This window comes from Populus alba, chromosome 4 (assembly GCF_005239225.2).
Source record: "Populus alba chromosome 4, ASM523922v2, whole genome shotgun sequence".
NCBI lineage: Eukaryota > Viridiplantae > Streptophyta > Magnoliopsida > Malpighiales > Salicaceae > Populus > Populus alba.
Genome location: NC_133287.1, coordinates 18,334,772 through 18,355,909, shown reverse-complemented (window position 1 = coordinate 18,355,909; position 21,138 = coordinate 18,334,772). Strand labels below are relative to the sequence as shown.

Sequence of the window (21,138 nt, the reverse complement as noted above, 5' to 3'; positions counted from 1 at the left end):
CAGCCTTGATTTATATGGTGAGATCCCCACTTTATCTTGGATTTTGGCCCTGACATTGCCAATGGTGTCCAAGCTATCAACTTCCATGGCAATGGCCTTTCTAGTCGAAGTCTTCACAAAGATCTGCATGCCACCTCGAAGTCGGAGCACCAAGTAAAGGGTTGACTCCTCCTGAATGTTGTAAGCAGCAAGGGTTCGTTCATCTCCAAGCTGCTTCCCAGAAACAATCAGCATATGTTACTAGGAAGGATGCCTACCTGATGTTGTATCTTAGATTTGGCACATTCAATGGTGTCTGAGCTTTCCACCTCAAGGATTATATTCTTGCGAGAGAGAGTATTCAAGAAGATTTGTGTCTGATCAGAACATCAAATAAATAATTCAAGAAACACAAGATCACAATTCAAAAAACATATGATTCAAGAAACACAAGATCACAATTCAACAAACATATGATTCAAGAGCTTGTAAGAGCTCGAAAGGAGCTGGAGAGCAGTAACTGCTGGAGTAGATTCGAGGCTTGTGACATTGTTAAGCTCTGTAATTGCTCTGGCAGCCTCAAATATCACCATCTATGCCTTATGGTGCAAGCTACTCTCAATTATCACACCTTCTGCCATTGATGAGGTTGATGAGTTTGATAAATAAAACTAAAGAAGAGATAGGCATGGCTGTAAAATACTGGTGCTGCTTACCAAAGCATTTACAGCCATGCCTACCAAAGACCCCAATAAAGTTTATTTCCTTCACACTAAAAAGCGGAGTTTTGGTAAAAGTATACGTACACAACCTAGAGCTTCTTCAAAAACATTCTCCAAAGAGTTTACTTTTTAATTGTTGGGAACCAGCACATTCATCCTCCCCTTACCCTTCACCTTCATTGCTCTCCGCATGTAATCCATGTGCTCGTACGTCTCACCTCCACTTTATTATCTTCCACCAAAGCTATTGTATATTTATGGGCACCTCTAAAAATACACCTATACAGTTTTTCATGTTGATTCTTCCATGATTCCGCCAACATACCCATACTCTGTTTTAATTTGTGAAATTGAAGCAGACTTCGTGTCTTTCCTTCGTTCATCTCACCATCAAGATTCACCAGCTTTGGAAGGTATTTCTTGACCCTTCCTCCCTTCATTAACCTTTTGCTCCGCTTTCTACCTGGGTTTTCTAGAAGCTCAAAGGTTGATTTCTTCTTAATGTTGTAGTCAGATAAGGTCCTTCCATCATCTTCAAGCTGCTTCTCAGAAAATAACAGCCTTGATTTATATGGTGAGATCCCCACTTTATCTTGGATTTTGGCCTTGACATTGCCAATGGTGTCCAAGCTATCAACTTCCATGGCAATGGCCTTTTTAGTCGAAGTCTTCACAAAGATCTGCATGCCACCTCGAAGTCGGAGCACCAAGTAAAGGGTTGACTCCTCCTGAATGTTGTAAACAGCAAGGGTTCGTTCATCTCCAAGCTGCTTCCCAGAAACAATCAGCATATGTTGCTAGAGAGGATGCCTACCTGATGCTATATCTTAGATTTGGCACATTCAATGGTGTCTGAGCTTTCCACCTCAAGGATTATATTCTTGCGAGAGAGAGTATTCAAAAAGATTTGTGTCTGATCAGAACATCAAATAAATAATTCAAGAAACACAAGATCACAATTCAACAAACATATGATTCAAGAAACACAAGATCACAATTCAACAAACATATGATTCAAGAGCTTGTAAGAGCTCGAAAGGAGCTGGAGAGCAGTAACTGCTGGAGTAGATTCGAGGCTTGTGACATTGCTAAGCTCTGTAATTGCTCTGGCAGCCTCAAATATCACCATCTATGCCTTATGGTGCAAGCTACTCTCAATTATCACACCTTCTGCCATTGATGAGGTTGATGAGTTTGATAAATAAAACTAAAGAAGAGATAGGCATGGCTGTAAAATACTGGTGCTGCTTACCAAAGCATTTACAGCCATGCCTACCAAAGACTCCAATAAAGTTTATTTCCTTCACACCAAAAAGCGGAGTTTTGGTAAAAGTATACGTACACAACCTAGAGCTTCTTCAAAAACATTCTCCAAAGAGTATACTTTTTCATTGTTGGGAACCAGCACATTGATCCTCCCCTTACCCTTCACCTTCATTGCTCTTCGCATGTAATCATGTGCTCGTACGTCTCACCTCCACTTTATTCTCTTCCACCAAAGCTACTGTCTATTTATGGGCACCTCTAAAAATACACCTATACAGTTTTTCATGTTGATTCTTCCATGATTCCGCCAACATACCCATACTCTGTTTTAATTTGTGAAATTGAAACAGACTTCGTGTCTTTCCTTCGTTCATCTCACCATCAAGATTCACCAGCTTTGGAAGGTATTTCTTGACCCTTCCTCCCTTCATTAACCTTTTGCTCTGCTTTCTACTTGGGTTCTCTAGAAGCTCAACGGTTGATTTCTTCTTAATGTTGTAGTCGGATAAGGTCCTTCCATCATCTTCAAGCTGCCAACTTTCAAGGCAATGGTCTTTCCAGTCGAAGTCTTCAAAAAGATCTGCATGCCACCTCGAAGTCGGAGCACCAAGTGAAGGGCTGACTCCTCCTGAATGTTGTAAGCACCAACGGTGTGTTCATCTCCATGCTGCTTCCCAGAAAAGATCAGCATATGTTTATAAGAGAGATGCCTACCTGATGCTATATCTTAGATTTGGCACATTAAATGGTGTCTGAGCTTTCCACCTCAAGGATTATATTCTTGCGAGAGAGAGTATTCACGAAGATTTGTGTCTGATCAGAACAACAAATAAATAATACAAGAAACACAAGATCACAATTCAATAAACATATGATTCAAGAAACACAAGATCACAATTCAACAAACATATGATTCAAGAGCTTGTAAGAGCTCGAAAGGAGCTGGAGAGCAGTAACTGCTGGAGTAGATTCGAGGCTTGTGACATTGCTAAGCTCTGTAATTGCTCTGGCAGCCTCAAATATCACCATCTATGCCTTATGGTGCAAGCTACTCTCAATTATCACACCTTCTTGCCATTGATGAGGTTGATGAGTTTGATAAATAAAACTAAAGAAGAGATAGGCATGGCTGTAAAATACTGGTGCTGCTTACCAAAGCATTTACAGCCATGCCTACCAAAGACCCCAATAAAGTTTCTTTCCTTCACACCAAAAAGCGGAGTTTTGGTAAAAGTATACGTACACAACCTAGAGCTTCTTCAAAAACATTCTCCAAAGAGTATACTTTTTCATTGTTGGGAACCAGCACATTGATCCTCCCCTTACCCTTCACCTTCATTGCTCTCCGCATGTAATCATGTGCTCGTACGTCTCACCTCCACTTTATTCTCTTCCACCAAAGCTACTGTCTATTTATGGGCACCTCTAAAAATACACCTATACAGTTTTTCATGTTGATTCTTCCATGATTCCGCCAACATACCCATACTCTGTTTTAATTTTTGAAATTGAAACAGACTTCGTGTCTTTCCTTCGTTCATCTCACCATCAAGATTCACCAGCTTTGGAAGGTATTTCTTGACCCTTCCTCCCTTCATTAACCTTTTGCTCCGCTTTCTACTTGGGTTCTCTAGAAGCTCAACGGTTGATTTCTTCTTAATGTTGTAGTCGGATAAGGTCCTTCCATCATCTTCAAGCTGCCAACTTTCAAGGCAATGGTCTTTCCAGTCGAAGTCTTCAAAAAGATCTGCATGCCACCTCGAAGTCGGAGCACCAAGTGAAGGGCTGACTCCTCCTGAATGTTGTAAGCACCAACGGTGTGTTCATCTCCATGCTGCTTCCAGAAAAGATCAGCATATGTTTATAAGAGAGATGCCTACCTGATGCTATATCTTAGATTTGGCACATTAAATGGTGTCTGAGCTTTCCACCTCAAGGATTATATTCTTGCGAGAGAGAGTATTCACGAAGATTTGTGTCTGATCAGAACAACAAATAAATAATACAAGAAACACAAGATCACAATTCAATAAACATATGATTCAAGAAACACAAGATCACAATTCAACAAACATATGATTCAAGAGCTTGTAAGAGCTCGAAAGGAGCTGGAGAGCAGTAACTGCTGGAGTAGATTCGAGGCTTGTGACATTGCTAAGCTCTGTAATTGCTCTGGCAGCCTCAAATATCACCATCTATGCCTTATGGTGCAAGCTACTCTCAATTATCACACCTTCTGCCATTGATGAGGTTGATGAGTTTGATAAATAAAACTAAAGAAGAGATAGGCATGGCTGTAAAATACTGGTGCTGCTTACCAAAGCATTTACAGCCATGCCTACCAAAGACCCCAATAAAGTTTCTTTCCTTCACACCAAAAAGCGGAGTTTTGGTAAAAGTATACGTACACAACCTAGAGCTTCTTCAAAAACATTCTCCAAAGAGTTATACTTTTTCATTGTTGGGAACCAGCACATTGATCCTCCCCTTACCCTTCACCTTCATTGCTCTCCGCATGTAATCATGTGCTCGTACGTCTCACCTCCACTTTATTCTCTTCCACCAAAGCTACTGTCTATTTATGGGCACCTCTAAAAATACACCTATACAGTTTTTCATGTTGATTCTTCCATGATTCCGCCAACATACCCATACTCTGTTTTAATTTTTGAAATTGAAACAGACTTCGTGTCTTTCCTTCGTTCATCTCACCATCAAGATTCACCAGCTTTGGAAGGTATTTCTTGACCCTTCCTCCCTTCATTAACCTTTTGCTCCGCTTTCTACTTGGGTTCTCTAGAAGCTCAACGGTTGATTTCTTCTTAATGTTGTAGTCGGATAAGGTCCTTCCATCATCTTCAAGCTGCCAACTTTCAAGGCAATGGTCTTTCCAGTCGAAGTCTTCAAAAAGATCTGCATGCCACCTCGAAGTCGGAGCACCAAGTGAAGGGCTGACTCCTCCTGAATGTTGTAAGCACCAACGGTGTGTTCATCTCCATGCTGCTTCCAGAAAAGATCAGCATATGTTTATAAGAGAGATGCCTACCTGATGCTATATCTTAGATTTGGCACATTAAATGGTGTCTGAGCTTTCCACCTCAAGGATTATATTCTTGCGAGAGAGAGTATTCACGAAGATTTGTGTCTGATCAGAACAACAAATAAATAATACAAGAAACACAAGATCACAATTCAATAAACATATGATTCAAGAAACACAAGATCACAATTCAACAAACATATGATTCAAGAGCTTGTAAGAGCTCGAAAGGAGCTGGAGAGCAGTAACTGCTGGAGTAGATTCGAGGCTTGTGACATTGCTAAGCTCTGTAATTGCTCTGGCAGCCTCAAATATCACCATCTATGCCTTATGGTGCAAGCTACTCTCAATTATCACACCTTCTGCCATTGATGAGGTTGATGAGTTTGATAAATAAAACTAAAGAAGAGATAGGCATGGCTGTAAAATACTGGTGCTGCTTACCAAAGCATTTACAGCCATGCCTACCAAAGACCCCAATAAAGTTTCTTTCCTTCACACCAAAAAGCGGAGTTTTGGTAAAAGTATACGTACACAACCTAGAGCTTCTTCAAAAACATTCTCCAAAGAGTATACTTTTTCATTGTTGGGAACCAGCACATTGATCCTCCCCTTACCCTTCACCTTCATTGCTCTCCGCATGTAATCATGTGCTCGTACGTCTCACCTCCACTTTATTCTCTTCCACCAAAGCTACTGTCTATTTATGGGCACCTCTAAAAATACACCTATACAGTTTTTCATGTTGATTCTTCCATGATTCCGCCAACATACCCATACTCTGTTTTAATTTTTGAAATTGAAACAGACTTCGTGTCTTTCCTTCGTTCATCTCACCATCAAGATTCACCAGCTTTGGAAGGTATTTCTTGACCCTTCCTCCCTTCATTAACCTTTTGCTCCGCTTTCTACTTGGGTTCTCTTAGAAGCTCAACGGTTGATTTCTTCTTAATGTTGTAGTCGGATAAGGTCCTTCCATCATCTTCAAGCTGCCAACTTTCAAGGCAATGGTCTTTCCAGTCGAAGTCTTCAAAAAGATCTGCATGCCACCTCGAAGTCGGAGCACCAAGTGAAGGGCTGACTCCTCCTGAATGTTGTAAGCACCAACGGTGTGTTCATCTCCATGCTGCTTCCCAGAAAAGATCAGCATATGTTTATAAGAGAGATGCCTACCTGATGCTATATCTTAGATTTGGCACATTAAATGGTGTCTGAGCTTTCCACCTCAAGGATTATATTCTTGCGAGAGAGAGTATTCACGAAGATTTGTGTCTGATCAGAACAACAAATAAATAATACAAGAAACACAAGATCACAATTCAATAAACATATGATTCAAGAAACACAAGATCACAATTCAACAAACATATGATTCAAGAGCTTGTAAGAGCTCGAAAGGAGCTGGAGAGCAGTAACTGCTGGAGTAGATTCGAGGCTTGTGACATTGCTAAGCTCTGTAATTGCTCTGGCAGCCTCAAATATCACCATCTATGCCTTATGGTGCAAGCTACTCTCAATTATCACACCTTCTGCCATTGATGAGGTTGATGAGTTTGATAAATAAAACTAAAGAAGAGATAGGCATGGCTGTAAAATACTGGTGCTGCTTACCAAAGCATTTACAACCATGCCTACCAAAGACCCCAATAAAGTTTCTTTCCTTCATACCAAAAAGCGGAGTTTTGGTAAAAGTATACGTACATAACCTAGAGCTTCTTCAAAAACATTCTCCAAAGAGTATACTTTTTCATTGTTGGGAACCAGCACATTGATCCTCCCCTTACCCTTCACCTTCATTGCTCTCCGCATGTAATCATGTGCTCGTACGTCTCACCTCCACTTTATTCTCTTCCACCAAAGCTACTGTCTATTTATGGGCACCTCTAAAAATACACCTATACAGTTTTTCATGTTGATTCTTCCATGATTCCGCCAACATACCCATACTCTGTTTTAATTTGTGAAATTGAAACAGACTTCGTGTCTTTCCTTCGTTCATCTCACCATCAAGATTCACCAGCTTTGGAAGGTATTTCTTGACCCTTCCTCCCTTCATTAACCTTTTGCTCCGCTTTCTACTTGGGTTCTCTAGAAGCTCAACGGTTGATTTCTTCTTAATGTTGTAGTCGGATAAGGTCCTTCCATCATCTTCAAGCTGCCAACTTTTTATCAAGGCAATGGTCCAAGCTTTCCAGTCGAAGTCTTCAAAAAAGATCTGCATGCCACCTCGAAGTCGGAGCACCAAGTGAAGGGCTGACTCCTCCTGAATGTTGTAAGCACCAACGGTGTGTTCATCTTCATGCTGCTTCCCAGAAAAGATCAGCATATGTTTATAAGAGAGATGCCTACCTGATGCTATATCTTAGATTTGGCACATTAAATGGTGTCTGAGCTTTCCACCTCAAGGATTATATTCTTGCGAGAGAGAGTATTCACGAAGATTTGTGTCTGATCAGAACAACAAATAAATAATACAAGAAACACAAGATCACAATTCAATAAACATATGATTCAAGAAACACAAGATCACAATTCAACAAACACAAGATCACAAGATCAGGAAATGAAGCCTTTGATAAAATGTGAATGGAATGGTCGTAACATAAAGAGCACAACAAACCCCGAGAAAAAAAAACTTGTAGTAAAATCGTTCATCCTTGTTAAGAGCTTGGACAGCTGCAAATCTTAGCCCTGGCTTGTAAGAGCTCGAAAAGAGTTGGAGAGCAGTAACTGCTGGATTAGATTCGAGGTTTCTGACATTGCTAAGCTCTGTAATTGCTCTGGCAGCCTCAAATATCACCTCTATGGCTTATGGTGCAGGCTACTCTCAATTATCACACCTTCCGCCATTGATAAGGTTGATGATTTTGATAAATGGAACTAAAAAAAAGAGAGGCATGGCTGTAAAATATCGGTGCTGCTTACCAAAGCATTTCCAGCCATGCCTTCCAAAGACCCCAATAAAGTTTATTTCCTTCACACCAAAAAACAGGTTTTTGGTAAAAGTATACGTACACAACCTAGAGCTTCTTCAAAAACATTCTCCAAAGAGTTTACTTTTTCATTGTTGGGAACAAGCACATTCATCCTCCCCTCACCCTTCACCTGCATTGCTCTCCGCATGTAATCCATGTGCTCGTACGTCTCATCTCCACTTTATTCTCTTCCAACAAAGCTACTGTGTTTTTATGGGCACCTTTAATAATACACCTATACAGTTTTTCATATTGATTCTTCCATGATTCCGCCAGCATACTCATACTCTGTTTTAATTTGTGAAATTGAAGCTGACTTCGTGTATTTCCTTCGTTCATCTCACCATCAAGATTCACCACCTTTGGAAGGTATTTCTTGACCCTTCCTCCCTTCATTAACCTTTTGCTCTGCTTTGTACCTGGGATCTCTTGAAGCTCAAGGGTCCATTTCTTCTTGATGTTGTAGTCAGATAAGGTCCTTCCATCATCTTCAAGCTGCTTCTCAGAAAATAACAGCCTTGATTTATCTGGAGAGATCCCCACTTTATCCTGGATTTTAGCCTTGACATTGCCAATGGTGTCCAAGCTATCAACTTTCAAGGCAATGGTCTTTCCAGTCGAAGTCTTCACAAAGATCTGCATGCCACCTCGAAGTCGGAGCACCAAGTGAAGGGCTGACTCCTCCTGAATGTTGTAAGCACTAACGCATCTCCATGCTGCTTTCCAGAAAGATCAGCATATGTTTACAAGAGAGATGCCTACTTGATGCTGTATCTTAGATTTGGCACATTCAATGGTGTCTGAGCTTTCCACCTCAAGGATTACATTCTTGCGAGAGAGAGTATTCACGAAGATTTGTGTCTGATCAGAACATCAAATAAATAATTCAAGAAACACAAGATCACAATTCAAGAAACATATGATTCAAGAAACACAAGATCACAATTCAACAAACACAAGATCACAAGATTAGGAAATGAAGCCTTTGATAAAATATGAATGGAATGGTCGTAACATAAAGAGCACAACAAACACCAAGAAAAAAAAATTTTAGTAAAATCGTTCGACCTTGTTTAAAGCTTGGACAGCTGCAAATCTTAGCCGTGGCTTGTAAGAGCTCAAAAGGAGCTGGAGAGCAGTAACTGCTGGATTAGATTCGAGGCTTGTGACATTGCTAAGCTCTGTAATTGCTCTGGCAGCCTCAAATATCACCATATATGCCTTATGGTGCAAGCTACTCTCAATTATCACACCTTCCGCCATTGATAAGGTTGATGAGTTTGATAAATGGAACTAAAAAAAAGAGAGGCATGGCTGTAAAATATCGGTGCTGCTTACCAAAGCATTTCCAGCCATGCCTACCAAAGACCCCAATAAAGTTTATTTCCTTCACACCAACAAACGAGTTTTTGGTAAAAGTATACGTACACAACCTGGAGCTTCTTCAAAGACATTCTCCAAAGAGTTTACTTTTTCATTGTTAGGAACCAGCACATTGATCCTCCCCTTACCCTTCACCTTCATTGCTCTCCGCATGTAATCCATGTGCTCGTACGTCTCACCTCCACTTTATTCTCTTCCACCAAAGCTACTGTGTATTTATGGGCACCTCTAATAATACACCTATACAGTTTTTCATATTGATTCTTCCCTGATTCCGCCAACATACCCATACTCTTTTTTAATTTGTGAAATTGAAGCTGACTTCGTGTCTTTCCTTCGTTCATCTCACCATCAAGATTCACCAGCTTTGGAAGGTATTTCTTGACCCTTCCTCCCTTCATTAACCTTTTGCTCCGCTTTGTACCTGGGATCTCTTGAAGCTCAAGGGTCGATTTGTTCTTGATGTTGTAGTCAGATAAGGTCCTTCCATCATCTTCAAGTTGCTTCTCAGAAAATAACAGCCTTGATTTATCTGGAGAGATCCCCATTTTATCCTGGATTTTAGCCTTGACATTGCCAATGGTGTCCAAGCTATCAACTTTCAAGGCAATGGTCTTTCCGGTCGAAGTCTTCACAAAGATCTACATGCCACCTCGAAGTCGGAGCACCAAGTGAAGGGTTGACTCCTCCTAAATGTTGTAAACATCAACGGTGTGTTCATCTTCATGCTGCTTCCCAGAAAAGATCAGCATATATTTACAAGAGAGATGCTTACCTGATGTTGTATCTTAGATTTGGCACATTCAATGGTGTATGAGCTTTCCACCTCAAGGATTATATTCTTGCGAGAGAGAGTATTCACGAAGATTTGTGTCTGATCAGAACATCAAATAAATAATTCAAGAAACACAAGATCACAAGAAACAAATGATTCAACACAAGATCACAATTCAACAAACACAAGATCACAAGATCAGGAAATGAAGCCTTTGATAAAATATGAATGGAATGGTCGTAACATAAAGAGCACAACAAACACCAAGAAAAAAAAGTTGTAGTAAAATCGTTCGACCTTGTTAAGAGCTTGGACAGCTGCAAATCTTAGCCCTGGCTTGTAAGAGCTCGAAAAGAGCTGAAGAGCAGTAACTGGTGGAGTAGATTCGAGGCTTGTGACATTGTTAAGCTCTGTAATTGCTCTGGCAGCCTCAAATATCACCATCTATGCCTTATGGTGCAGGCTACTCTCAATTATCACACCTTCTACCATTGATGAGGTTGATGAGTTTGATAAATGGAACTAAAAAAGAGAGAGGCATGGCTGTAAAATACTGGTACTGCTTACCAAAGCATTTACAGCCATGCCTACCAATGAGCCCAACAAAGTTGATTTCCTTCACACCAAAACGTTCAATCGCGGGTTTTTGGTCAAAAATATGTACTCCAACCTAGGAGCTTCTTCAAAAACATTCTCCAAAGAGTTTATTTTTTCATTGTTGGGTACCAGCACATTGATCTTCCCCTTACCCTTCACCTTTATTGCTTTTCATATGTAATCCATGTGCTCGTACGTCTCACCTCCACTTTATTCTCTTCCACCAAAGCTACGGTGTATTTATGGGCACCTCTAATAAAATACCTAAACAGTTTTTCATGTTGATTCTTCTCTGATTCCGCCAACATACGCATACTCTGTTTTAATTTGTGAAATTGAAGCTGACTTTGTGTCTTTCCTTCGTTCATCTGACCATCAAGATTCACCAGCTTTAGAAGGTATTTCTTGACCCTTCCTCCTTTCATTAACCTTTTGCTCCGCTTTGTACCTGGGATCTCTTGAAGCTCAAGGGTCGATTTCTTCTTGATGTTGTAGTCAGATAAGATCCTTCCATCATCTTCAAGTTGCTTCTCAGAAAATAACAGCCTTGATTTATCTGGTGAGATACCCCACTTTATCCTGGATTTTAGGTCCTTGACATTGCCAATGGTGTCCAAGCTATGAACTTCCAGGGGAATGGTCTTTCCAGTAAAAGTTTTCACAAAGATCTGCATGCCACCTCGAAGTCGAAGCACCAAGTAAAGGGCTGACTCCTCCTGAATGTTGTAAGCAACAACGGTGCGTTCATCTTTAAGTTGTTTCCCAGAAAAGATGAGCATATGTTGCTAGGGAGTATGCCTACCTAATGTTGTATCTTAGATTTGGCACATTCAATGGTGTCTAAGCTTTCCACCTGAAGGATTATATTCTTGCGAGAGAGAGTATTCACGAAGATTTGTGTCTGATCAGAACATCAAATAAATAATTCAAGAAACACAAGATCACAATTCAACAAACATATGATTCAAGAAACACAAGATCACAAGTTCATAAGATCACAATTCAACAAACACAAGATCACAAGAACAAGAAATGAAGCCTTTGATAAAATATGAATGGAATGGTCATAACATAAAAAGCACAACAAACACCAAGAAAAAAAACTTGTAGTAAAATTGTTCGACCTTGTTAAGAGCTTGGACAACCGCAAATCTTAGCCCTGGCTTGTAAGAGCTCGAGCCGACCTGGATAGCACTAACTGCTGGAGTAGATTCAGGGCTTGTGACTTTGCTAAGCTTTGTAATTGCTCTGGCAGCCTCAAATATCACCATCTCTGCCCTATGGTGCAAGCAGCTCTCAATTATCACACCTTCTGTCATTGATGAGGTTGACGAGTTTGATAAATGGAATTAGAGAAGAGAGAGGAGAATAAATAGGCCTCTTGAAAATACATGCAAACGGGGTGCTTCTATTTTGCAGGGGAATGATTAGTCGTGACAATTGTCACGGTAATTTAGAAAAAGAAAAAAAAAGAAGAAAAAGAGTCTCTCTAACTGCCTTCTAGAAAATGGAAGAAATGAAAATAATGTGTTACCTCTGTTGAGGGTTTGTGATAGCCTTGAATGTTAGCGATGTTCATTGTTCCTTTTGTTGGAGAAGACCAAATGTAGCCATCTCGCCAATATGAAATTAAATAATAATAATAATAATAATAATAATAAGCAGTCAAATGTTTGGGAACATGAATCTTGCCAAAACAGTTTATTCGTGAATTCATGGATAAATCTTGATAAAAATAGCATGCTACCATAATATATATAGTCTTATAATGCACTCAATTTCACCTTGAAATCTTATTTTGTCTTCATACTTGTAACTTTAGTTCTAGAGTTCGAGCTATTTGGAATGTTGAAATGGTTACATTTTAAAATACTTTTTATTTAAAAATACTTAATAATAATATTTTTAACACTAAGCATATTAAAACAATTAAAATAAAAAAAAATTAATTTTTTTTTTTTGAAATGGCATTTTGACCGCAATGTCCAATACACTGTTTGAATAGAAGGTCAAGGGAAAGGGAGAGAGAGAGAGAGATTTGAAAGCATTTAATCAAGATTCGGTTGCAACGAAAGGCAAAACAAGTGGGGGTTAAGCAAATGTAAGTCCACATACAAAAGAAATTCGATCAAACAATTTCAAAACTCAAAACCAAAGTGAATTCTAAAAGTAACATTGACATTAATCTAACATAAGCAGTGTTTCAATAAGCTTAAACAAAAAGTGGTGAGCTGAATAACTAGAGGAGATAGCTAGAGGAGCTTTTGGAGAGTGAGTGAAGCAATACAATCGAAAGAGAAAGGCAGCAACGATTCGCGAGAAACGCAAAATAGCAACCAACTGACATAAGCCTTGTCCAAAAAGTGTAGTCAAGGCCTGGTATCTAGCTGACCTGCGATCAAATGAATCAATTAGCATCGGAAACAAGTGTCATGATAAATATTTAAAGAATCCATATGACGATGATGCTAATATCAATAAATATTTTTATTAGTATATTTATTCTCATGGGCTATCGGTACCAACTAGTTCTAGACTAAAACAGTACATTGAATAACCGTGACCTGGATCTTGAGCCAAGTTAATTATCAGGTCAGGTTTTAAAACTTTAATTTATATAAAATAAAGGATTAAGAAAATACTAACTTGAAAAAAAAAATTAAAAATCAATATATCATAAAGTGTTGAGTTTAGTTATCCACGAACTACTACACTTATCTGAATGTGCATTTCAATAAAAAAAATTTATAGAGTTTAACTCACATCTAAAAACTGTAGTATGCAAAATAATTTAACTCACATCTAAAAACTGTAGTATGCAAAATAAAAATGTTCTCAGTTAACTATGTTTATAAAAACCAAACAATAAAAAAAATGAATGTAAAGAAAAAAAAATGGAAAACAAAACGAATTGAATAATTTTCTGGTAGTGAATTGAAAATAAAATGCGTCTAGTAATCATATAATTTTTTGTTGATGTTTACTGATGGTATAGAAATGGAAAATTTTATCGTTAAAGTTCATTCTATTGATATATCTATTTGTATTTTTTAATTTTTTTGGTAGTGAATAAAAAACAAAATCATGTTCGCTAGGATTGAACTAAAACCAAACCGTTATGGATTGAACGATGGATATTTGACCGTGTACCGAGAAACAAAAATGTTATGAGAAACAAAACTTTTCAAGATCAAAAGGAAGATTTCACAAGCAAATCTACCAAAAGAAAGTGACTACTATTACACTAAGTAGACAGGCAGGTATTCCAAAACAAAAACAAGAACTATTTTTATTTGTCATTCTGTTGGAGCTGACAGACTGCTCAGCTACATTATTGACACACAATATAAACCAGCCTGTAGATATAGCATCACCAGGCATTGCATCTTTGTTAAAAGGTTGTTTTGAGGCTAGGATTGATATTTTTTTAGGTTTTTTTTTTTTTTTTTTCTGGATTGTGATTATAAGGTTGGTTTAGGCTTCTTTCAATGCCTTTTTCCTCTTCTTGCACCATAAGTGTTTGTTTAAAAGCCTGAGAAGGGCTATTTCTCTATCTCTTCACTGCAATTTTATTTCTTTGTTTCCCTCAAATTTTCCGAATAGATTGTTTGATGCGTATATTATTTATATAAACATTTATTTTTTGTTAAGAACACCAGAAACATGATGACCTTTTCAACCATAGGAAGAGCTATGTGATTGTTAAGCATACATATGTTTGTCTTATAAATTTTATAAGAAATCTATAATGCGCTTGCTTATCACTAAGAAAATGCATTCCCATTCTGCCTTCTTTTATTTTTCCTTCCGCGAAGCTTCATTGAATTGAATGGATCCAAAATAGCATACAAGTCCAAAATCATTCTTTGTTGATCTTAGTCTCCTTACATCTCCATCAACCAGTGCCCAAGAACTTGAGGAACTTAGATTAGCTCTCAGCTCGTTGGGCTACTTTCATGTCCTCTTTTCCAAAATCACTCTTACAACTGAGAATTCCATGTTTTACTGTTGATCAATGCTTGTTTCAATATGATTTCAGTTTCAATACTCGAAAGAATCTAGCAGCATTGAAGGGCATGGAAATGACATGATTCTTTCAGACCACCAAATAATTGATTGGACTGATCAATGTCTTACCATTAGCCTAGAAGACCAGAGAAAGATCAAATCTTAGCCCAAAAATCCTACGTGTAGGTAATCCAACCAAATCACCAAATTATTTTGGCTTGGCTTGGCATCCCCAACCTACTCATTTTGCATGCCTTTAGTCATTAACAATAGCTTCTAGTGGTTTCCATTTCTTCAGCTTCAAAATATGTTTACCCTTCACTTAATTCTCGCTTCATTAATTTCATTAACTCCATACACATCTTGCTACTGCATGTACTTAGCAGCCAACCCTCTTGATGTTTTCAACCCTCTCATTCGTTGTGTTTTCACAAGCTTAGATATTGCTTTTGCAGGGGGCAGCTAGTAATCAAACACTGTCCTGGTGCTTTTGTGACGACTCCAAGAGATTAGCTGCTTTTTTTTTTTTGCTTTGTTTGAGTAGCGATGAAGAATTCCTTTCGTTTTTTTAAATGCTTCTTTTTTAAGATCACTTTGTCAGACACCTCCTGGGCTTAGTGACAGTTAGGATTAATGGTTTGTGCTTTTAAGGTATTAAGATTATTTGGTTAGTTTATGCAACTCGCATTCACTTGCCACAGATTTAGTTAGCTTAGGCTTTTAATCCACAATTGGCTGTTTACGTAATCTCTATTTTTTTCACACTTCCTCCACATAACTAAAGGAACCCGTGTCCTGCTGCGGTGGATTGGTATAAATATTATTTTAATATATTTTTAAATAAAAATTATTTTAAAATACAATCATTTTAATACATACATAAAAAATAACTGGGTTCAAACTAGTCTATTTAAAAGTGTAATTATAATTATTTTTTAAAGTATTTTTTTATGCTGAAATGTATTAAAATAATATTTTTTTTTTTTTAAAAAATTATTTTTGAGATTAGTGCATCAAAATGATTCAATATATATATATAATATATATATATATTATAATAAAAAAAAATTTTTTTAAAAAATACAAGTTAGCCATCATTTTCCAACAAGAACATTGCAAAACCACCACATCTGATAAACATTTTAGTCGTGTTTAGAAACGCGTTTGAGACACAACAGTTTTCTACTTACTTTGTGGATGCATGAGCTATGCAGCTTTTGTAAATTATGGAAATCTTTTGACTGGCTTTGGTTCTACAGCCCCTGTTGGCTATTAGACATTGCCAATGTTGCAATCGTCGTTCACCTTGGTGGTGCCTATCAGGTTTGATATTTCAAGCAGTAATGACCTTACAAGTCATAGATTCATGCTTTAGAGGCAGATCTTTCCGTGGTGCACTTGCATAGCAGGTCCATTGCCCATCGAGATGCATATTTCTCAGAAGAAGATTGGGCGATGGACGAGCCAGTAGCTAGGGCTTCAGATTTTCAGTATGAGTTGCCTCATGATCACCATAGCTGCAGCTGTTGGCTCTGTTGCCGGGATTGTGGGGGATCTCTGAACTTACAAGCCACTTAAATCTAGTTACTGAGGTCAGAGAGAGAGAGCTATGCATTGATTATACGCATTTCAAGCAGTGAATTTAGTAAGCAGCCTATATTCGTCAGTTGTGTCATTAAGTACATATATTGAACTTCCAAGAGTCCAGCAAGGACTGATGTATCTTTCTCAATCTACAAGATATTTGAGAGGGAGATTTCATTTTGTCTGCCACCAATTCACCTCTTATTCTATGCAAGTGCTAAGTAACAAAAGCCATTGCTGCTGAGATCCAGGCAAAAGAAACGAATAATACACAAAACTTGATCCCTTAAAATCATCCATCAGATAGAGAAGTAAAACGAAATAAACACATACAGATAGAGATTTGCATTCCCTGACAAGCTATTACAAACTCAACAAACTAAAAAGCAGCTTTGTGGGATTTCCTCCTTGTTCAAAAAAAAAAAAAAGTAGACGATTAGTTGTCTTCAGTCTTTAATTGGTATATTCCTAGCCTTCATTTCAGTAGAATTTGCCCGTGCAGCAGCTTTTACAATAGTTGTTGGTTTGAAGACACTCTTTGGGTTAAGAGCCTTTCTTATCTTGAAGACAGCCCAGGCAGTGCCAATAGCATGACCAGCAGCATCAAACCCTTCATTTGTTGCCTTCCCTGCTTCTTCTCCATATCTGTAGATGAAATATCCAATCATAGCATCAAACGAGAACTAATGTACAAGCATAGAAAGTTAAACATTCGATTCAGACTATATATCCTGTCTAAAATCTCATCCAAGACTATCCTGCCACTGCTGGCCAGATACCCAGATCAGGGGAACAAGACCTGCCTCTAAAGCAACCAACAACCTTATAGAAAAATGAAGAATCCACCATAGAGGAACAGAATCACCACAGATTTTAATTCCAACTCGCCAGCAACATTACACTTGTTTGAATGAAAACAATCGGAGTACAGTGCCACAAGAAAAAAACAATTAAAGTGATGATAAAGTTCATCGTGATAAACGATTATTCAAGTGGAGCATCAACTTTAAGAATTAGATTGAGATATACCGGTGTGAGACAAGTCCAGTTGTCACAGTTGACGAGGTTGACATGACATTCTTTCCAGCAACTTCAACAGCATCACACACCTTGTCTGCACAAGCACGGAAATGGCAAGCGGAGGAAACAGTATTGTGAATCGGATTGCAGTTCTGACAACCTCACAAATTGAGGGAAAACAAACCAAACAATTGCGAACGAATCACTTACTAAATCCATCCAAGGAAGCAAGAACAATTTCTCCTGGCATTAGGCTAAAAAATTTCTTGCCCACTTTAGAGTTCACAATTGGACTTGTAAAGAATCCAGAGACTTTCACAACCCCAGTAAGAATTCCAAGAGCCACTCCCTCTGACATTTTCGTCAACTTCTTAACCCTGCAAACATCCCGCGATAAAATCATGAATCAATACATACTATTTAATATTAATTTACACGAACCAAAGAGGGGAGAGGGGAAAGGAACATATTAAAAATTATTAACATCTTTAAAATTCAGAGATGAGCACCAATATGCATATCAAAAAGCATTTATGCAACTCCAAAAATCAAAGAGCATGCTGCTTCTGTTATAACCATACAACTTCCACAGAAAGAATGATGAGATCAGCCATAACAATCAAATTTCTTTAAAAAATAGAAAAACTAGATAGCTAAATGTTAACAAAATAGAATTGAATCCCAATAATAAAAAATTAAACCAATAATCAACGGTGAAACCAAACCTTTTGATCCTCCTCAAAGTCCCTGGACTGATATCTGAATCCGAACTCTTGTCAATCCTTATCTTGAAGAACTCATTACCCCACTTCAACCTATCCACAGTCACATCTCCACACCAGAAAATTCCCTTGATCAACTGCCCTGACCCGGCCGCAATCAACCTAGCAATACTTGAGCTATAATCCTCCACATTAGGAGCCAACACTGTCCAATACGCGGCAGAACTCTTCTCCGTCAATTCTTTCTTCTTCTCTAACTCATCCGGTGATATCTTCTCCGCTACGCTCCCATCAAATACCTCCCACTTCCCTCCACTCTCCTTCACTTCTTGCACCGAAAACGAACTATAACATTCCAATATCTTATCTAACTCCTTCAACAAACCCTCTTGTCCTTTCGAAGCAAAAGTAACCCCATAATTCAACAACTCAACTTCTCCCTTATTTAACTCACCCCTATCTGATCCATTTCCAGGCACCCAAAGAGTGAAAAAGTAATGTGATCCATCAAGCTTTACTGCTGCCTCATCATTAGCCAGAGGCCACTGAATATCATCACCTACACGAGCAAAAACAGCAACAATAGTGTCACCTTGTTTAAGACTCACTATAAAGAAATCCCCACAAGCCAGTTCCACGCTATGATCTTTCTCAATCAAATGAACTATTGATCCTGAAATCTTGATCAGGACTTCTTCACGGGGTTCAGAGTTTGAGCCCAGCGGCGAACCCAAGTCGTTGTTGTTGTCGTCTTCAGGGAAGAGATTCTCTGCCAAGTCTTTCATGCCAATAGTAGGATACAAAGAGGATGGAGTAGAAGAAGTAGTGGCAGAAATGGCTTCTGGGTTTGAGAGAATAACTTGTGGGTAAAGAGAGTTACGTTTTGGAGATGACATTTTGGTAAGAAAGCTTGTTTCTTTTTAGGTTTGATGTTTTAGTGTAGACGGGCTGTGAGAGATCTCAGGGGGGATTTAAGGGTTCTGTAATCTTCAGATTGAAGGAAATAGAAGCCGTGTCGGCCGGGAGTTTCGAGGAACCTTTAGAGATTCGTGGCTTTAGCTGGCCGTGTGAGTACCGTTTCATGTCACTTGTCAGTTCTTTGGATGATGATGAATTGATACTCTGCTGGACAAGTGCTTGAATCTTAGAGGATTTGTACCAACTCAAGCTACTGAATTTCATGTCTTCAATGCGATGCAAATTCGTGCCAATTGTTGATTAGGTGCCAGAGTGGCAGCGCTTGGGTTTAAAATATCTTTTCAGATATATTAAAATAAATTTTTTATGTTTTATATTATTATTTTAAAACAATAAAAAAATTGAAAAATAGTTTTTAATATTTTTTAAAATAAAAAATATTTTTAAAAACATAAATTATATTAACATCATTTTAATTAAATACAAATGTTTATTTAAGACCACCGCACCTATTTTTATTATTACAAATTAAAAGAAGACAACAATAATCATAAATATTAGATAATGATATATTAAATAAATAGTTCGCGTTATATCATGAGCCTTGTTATTTTTTAATAAAAAATTATTTAGTTAGTGCTAGTTTTTTTAAAGAAATAAAAAAGATTGAGATTTGTATCATTGATTTGATTAGGTTTAATAAACCTGATAAATTATATAAAAAAATATTAATAATAAATAAAGTTAAAAAAAAACATTTAATAAATATCTTATTTGAAATTATCTCACCTATGTTCATATTTTGTATCTGCCCAGGTTTAGCAATTTAGCTATTTATCCTCTGCATTATTATTTTGGGTCCAAATTTAAAGATATTCTGAACAAAATATTATTTGCAAACATAGCAATTATAACGATAGCTCATGCAAGATTCGGATGCGAAAGAATTTATCTTGTTATATAAAAAAAATAAGTCGAAAATATCCTCCCTATTAGGGGGGGGAAAGTGTTCCTTCCTATAATATAATTTTATGTCATGGAAGATGCATGCATATAATATTAAAGGCATTTTGAGTTATAATATTGCATGCATATAAGATCTTATTGAAAGCTAGATTTCACTTTGATTTGTGGTTTCAAGCTCACAGCCTGCTCTATCCACATGATCCATGCAATTAAACCCCTCAAATGGAGGTTAGGCAAATTTTAAATTTTTTTTATTTAAAATTAATTTTTTATATTTTTTAAATTGTAATGAAATGTTGATATTAAAAATAATTTTTTAAAAAATATATTATTTTAATATATTTTTAAGTAAAAAAACACTTTAAAAATAACAGCTACCTCATTCTAAAATACCCTTTAAAAAAAAAGAAAGATTACAATCACAAGTCATTTACAAGGATTTATGGCTGAGTTTACATGGTTTGTGTTTTTTTATTTGTTTTTTATTTTTAAAAAAATATATTTTAATATATATATTTTAATATACTAATATTAAAAATAATTTTTAAAAAAATAAAAAATATTATTTTAATATATTTTTAAATAAAAAATATCTTAATTCACTGGTTTTGATCTAAAAATACGTGTGTACTTTATCTGATCAAGTGCTGCGTTAGTTTCTGATATTTTATGAAGCTTTCAATGTACTTCACAATTGTCGGCATGTTCGGGACTTTTAAAATATACCTTTCACCGCGTTACCATACACGCTCGCACTAAAATTTTAATTAAAAAAAGAAAAATTAACTTGCAGGTAAATCTTGCCCCGGAAGATATTTATTTTGGTCAGGCCTAGGAGCGTCGGCTAAGTTAGTATAAACTATGCCTTTCGAGCTCCAATTAGTTTTAGCCATGGAATATGGCATCGAATAATTGAGTTCTTTCCGGCTAGCCCATGAACATGGCAAAATGGCAGGCACGGATTTCGTCCCACCAGTTTTATACTCTTGTTACTTTTTAAATGCTTGCTTATACCAAGGTCGGTTTCCATTAGGGATGGTCATTCCGGTAATTAATTTGGAGAAAAAAATTGTCAATTCGATGTTCTTAAGAAAAGAAATCTGATTTTTTTTTCTCCAGATTTCCAACCCGGATTTTATTTTTATTCTTTGAATACACTTCTCTATTTGGGTATTTGAAGGGG

At 37.4% G+C, this 21,138-nt stretch overlaps 1 protein-coding gene and 1 pseudogene across 1 annotated transcript; both read right to left on the bottom strand.

Moving 5' to 3' along the window:
* Positions 1-227: 227 nt before the first annotated feature.
* Positions 228-11,516, bottom strand: LOC118040512 (uncharacterized; annotated as a pseudogene).
* A 5,081-nt stretch (positions 11,517-16,597) lies between these two features.
* On the bottom strand, positions 16,598-19,212 carry LOC118040463 (protein EARLY-RESPONSIVE TO DEHYDRATION 7, chloroplastic). Its single transcript, XM_035047415.2, has 4 exons — positions 18,075-19,212; positions 17,560-17,726; positions 17,359-17,443; positions 16,598-16,974 (listed from the first exon to the last, which is right to left on the bottom strand). The coding sequence occupies exons 1-4, from the start codon at positions 18,965-18,967 to the stop codon at positions 16,776-16,778; spliced, it is 1,344 nt and encodes a 447-aa protein (XP_034903306.1). The 5' UTR covers positions 18,968-19,212; the 3' UTR covers positions 16,598-16,775.
* Positions 19,213-21,138: the final 1,926 nt, after the last annotated feature.